The 2,977-nt window shown below is 58.9% G+C and overlaps 1 protein-coding gene across 1 annotated transcript in view; it reads left to right on the top strand.

Annotated features, from left to right (window-relative positions):
• The window catches only part of COL18A1 (collagen type XVIII alpha 1 chain), a 69,685-nt gene extending 67,031 nt beyond the window's left edge, over positions 1 to 2,654 (top strand). The window contains exons 40-43 of the mRNA XM_014584527.1: positions 8 to 229; positions 611 to 808; positions 1,283 to 1,398; positions 2,251 to 2,654. Coding sequence (XP_014440013.1) covers positions 8 to 229; positions 611 to 808; positions 1,283 to 1,398; positions 2,251 to 2,464 — 750 coding nt within the window. The 3' untranslated portion in view covers positions 2,465 to 2,654. The remainder of the gene's footprint in view (positions 1 to 7; positions 230 to 610; positions 809 to 1,282; positions 1,399 to 2,250) is intronic.
• The last annotated feature ends 323 nt before the right edge of the window (positions 2,655 to 2,977 follow it).

The raw sequence follows: 2,977 nt of genomic DNA, 5'->3' as shown, positions 1-2,977 counted from the left end.
CCTGGAGCCCCCTGTGGTGCAGCTACACCAGGGCAACCCATACCCCAAGAGAGAGCAACCCCACTCCACTCTGCGGCCCTGGAGGGCAGATGACTTCCTGGCCAATCCCCCGCGCCTGCCAAATCCCCAGCCCTACCCTGGAGTTCCGTACCATGGCTCCTACGTGCACCTCAGGCCAGCACACCCCACGAGCTCTCCTGCTCATACGCACCAGGACTTCCAGCCAGTGGTGAGTGCCCTGGGGTGGGTGTTTGGCCACCAGGCCTTTGCTGCAGGGTTGCCAGGGTGCTGTAATTCTGCAGCTATAACTGAGTCTGAGACTTTGCTGGCCAAGTGTCCATCATGGAAGGTAACAGCTCATGCACAAGGAGCTGGGCAGCAGGGTAAGATGATGCCCCAGGACTCTAGGAAGCCCATCCTGCGTAGGAGGCTGCATGGCTGAGGATGGGGCAGGCTGTGGGGCTGGGCTGCTTGGAAGGCAGGCTTGGCCCGGCAGTTGCCCACAGGCTGTCCCAGGCCCCTGAGTGCCATGACATGGCATCGCACTATCACCCACCTCCGAGTCTTTCCCTGGGTGCAGCTATGCATGACATGCCGGCCTCTCTCACAGTTGCACCTGGTGGCACTCAACGGCCCGCTGTCAGGCGGCATGCGTGGCATCCGCGGAGCCGACTTCCAGTGCTTCCAGCAGGCGCGTGCCGTGGGGTTGGCCGGCACCTTCCGCGCCTTCTTATCCTCCCGGCTGCAGGACCTTTACAGCATCGTGCGCCGTGCTGACCGTGGGGCTGTGCCCATTGTCAACCTCAAGGTGAGTCAGGGTGCCCTATCAGCATACAGTGTCTTAAGTGTAGGCCTGGGCCTCCAGGATGACATCAGGGCAGGGCCTGCCACCTCTACCCAGCTGGTAACTTCTAGATAGAGCCGAAGTAGCCCAGGAAGTCATGGGGTGTCTGCACAGTGACCTGAGCCCAGCCAGGGTGCCCATCAAATAACTGTGCTCTTTAGCTACTTTCCAAGTTGGATTGTGGTTTCTGGATGCCAGGGGAGTACCAGCATTCTCCAGAACCAGCAGTGGTGGACTTGCAGGTCCTGGGTTCTGGGGGCCAGCTCACCCCACACGCCCCTCCCCCTCATCACCCTCAGTCCCTGCTGTGTGCTCCTCACCCCACACAGCTCTCTGGGTCTGAGGCGGCCAGGCCAGGGCTGGGCTCTCCTGGCATTCAACCCTTTGGCAGACATGACAGAGATGGACTGAGACCCCACACCCTTGTTCCTTCCACAGGACGAAGTGCTGTTCCCCAACTGGGAGGCCCTGTTCTCAGGCTCTGAGGGCCAGCTGCCACCTGCAGCTCGCATCTTCTCTTTTGATGGCAGAGACGTCCTGAGGCACCCCGCCTGGTAAGTGCCCCAGTGTAGACAGGGGGGAAATGTTCCCAGTGGTCTGGCTTCCATGTGACACCCTAGGTCTCCACACACTCCTTACTTTAAAGCCGCCAAGTCAGAGAGCATGAGGAAAAGAGAAAAGTGCTCTTTAAGAACTTGTATTAGCGATGTTTTCAGAACAGTGTGGTCTGAGAACTCCCGCCTGTTTCCCCACTTGAACAGCATGGCAGTTACTCTGTAAGTGAACTCGAGCGGAGTTCTGAGTCAAGCATCCACACACTGAAAGCACTGGCAGGAATTACCAGATTGTTCTCAAAGAGGCATCACCCAAGTGTCCCTCCACCTGTCAGGGATAAGTGGTACTTGTTCCCACACTGGGTGTGTGGGACAAGCAGTCCCTGGAGATGCCTGAACCTCTGGCCCTCTGCTGGGATGTGGCTTGGGAAGGTGGGGAGGGCGGCCTCAGTCTGTGATGTGAGCACTGTGGCAGGCTGGGCTGAGCCTGTATGCAGGGCAGGCCAGAGGCCAGGCCCTAGACAGGTGGAGCTCACTCCCAGCCATGTGGCACCAGGATGCCTCCAACCCACAGGACGCTGAGAGCCAGGCTCACCTACCTCGGAAGGACTAGCCCTCCGAGGTGACACAGCTCAGCTAGGCACACACACCCTCCCACCCCTGCCCTTAAGTGGGTGTGTCTGGTAGCAGCAGTGTGGGTGGGGCCCAACAGGCAGTGAGCAGGGTATCACAGGAGTCCAGGTCATGGACCTAGGTGGCTCCTATGGCCCCCAAGGCCAGCCACCAGGCTGCACCTCTGCTGCCCTGGGAGAGCAGGGCCTGGCAGTGACTGGCACCTGGTGTGTTTTGCAGGCCCCAGAAGAGCGTGTGGCACGGTTCAGACCCCAGTGGTCGCCGGCTGACTGAGAGCTACTGTGAGACGTGGAGGACAGAGGCTGCCTCAGCCACAGGCCAGGCCTCCTCACTGCTGGCAGGCAGGCTGCTGGGGCAGGAGGCCGTGAGCTGCCAAAATGCCTATGTTGTGCTCTGCATCGAGAACAGCTTCATGAGCTCCTCCTCCAAGTAGGGCCTCTGCTCGGACCACACGGGACAGAGTCAAGGAGGAGACAGGTACAGGGTGCGGCGAAAGCCACACTGCCGGCAGGGAGCGGGCCTACACCCAGGGCCCAGCCGGGACACTTTCCTGTATTGCTCACATTTCATGTAATCCTCAGAAATAAAAGGAAGCCAAAGAGTGTTTTTTAAAAAGTTGAAAACAGCCTGATGCCAACGCTCTCCCCACCCTTCCCAAGCCACATGCCCTGGCTGGCCATTTGCAACTAGTCACCAGCCTCGGTGCCCTGTGGTTTTGGCCTACACCCAGGGCCCAGCCGGGACACTTTCCTGTATTGCTCACATTTCATGTAATCCTCAGAAATAAAAGGAAGCCAAAGAGTGTTTTTTAAAAAGTTGAAAACAGCCTGATGCCAACGCTCTCCCCACCCTTCCCAAGCCACATGCCCTGGCTGGCCATTTGCAACTAGTCACCAGCCTCGGTGCCCTGTGGTTTTGGGGCTCAAATCAGAACACAGCTCCATTT

This window comes from Tupaia chinensis, unplaced genomic scaffold, assembly GCF_000334495.1.
Source record: "Tupaia chinensis unplaced genomic scaffold, TupChi_1.0 Scaffold147038_1, whole genome shotgun sequence".
Taxonomy (NCBI): domain Eukaryota; kingdom Metazoa; phylum Chordata; class Mammalia; order Scandentia; family Tupaiidae; genus Tupaia; species Tupaia belangeri.
The sequence above is the reverse complement of the archived record's forward strand: the minus strand, read 5'-3'. Positions and strand labels throughout refer to the sequence as shown.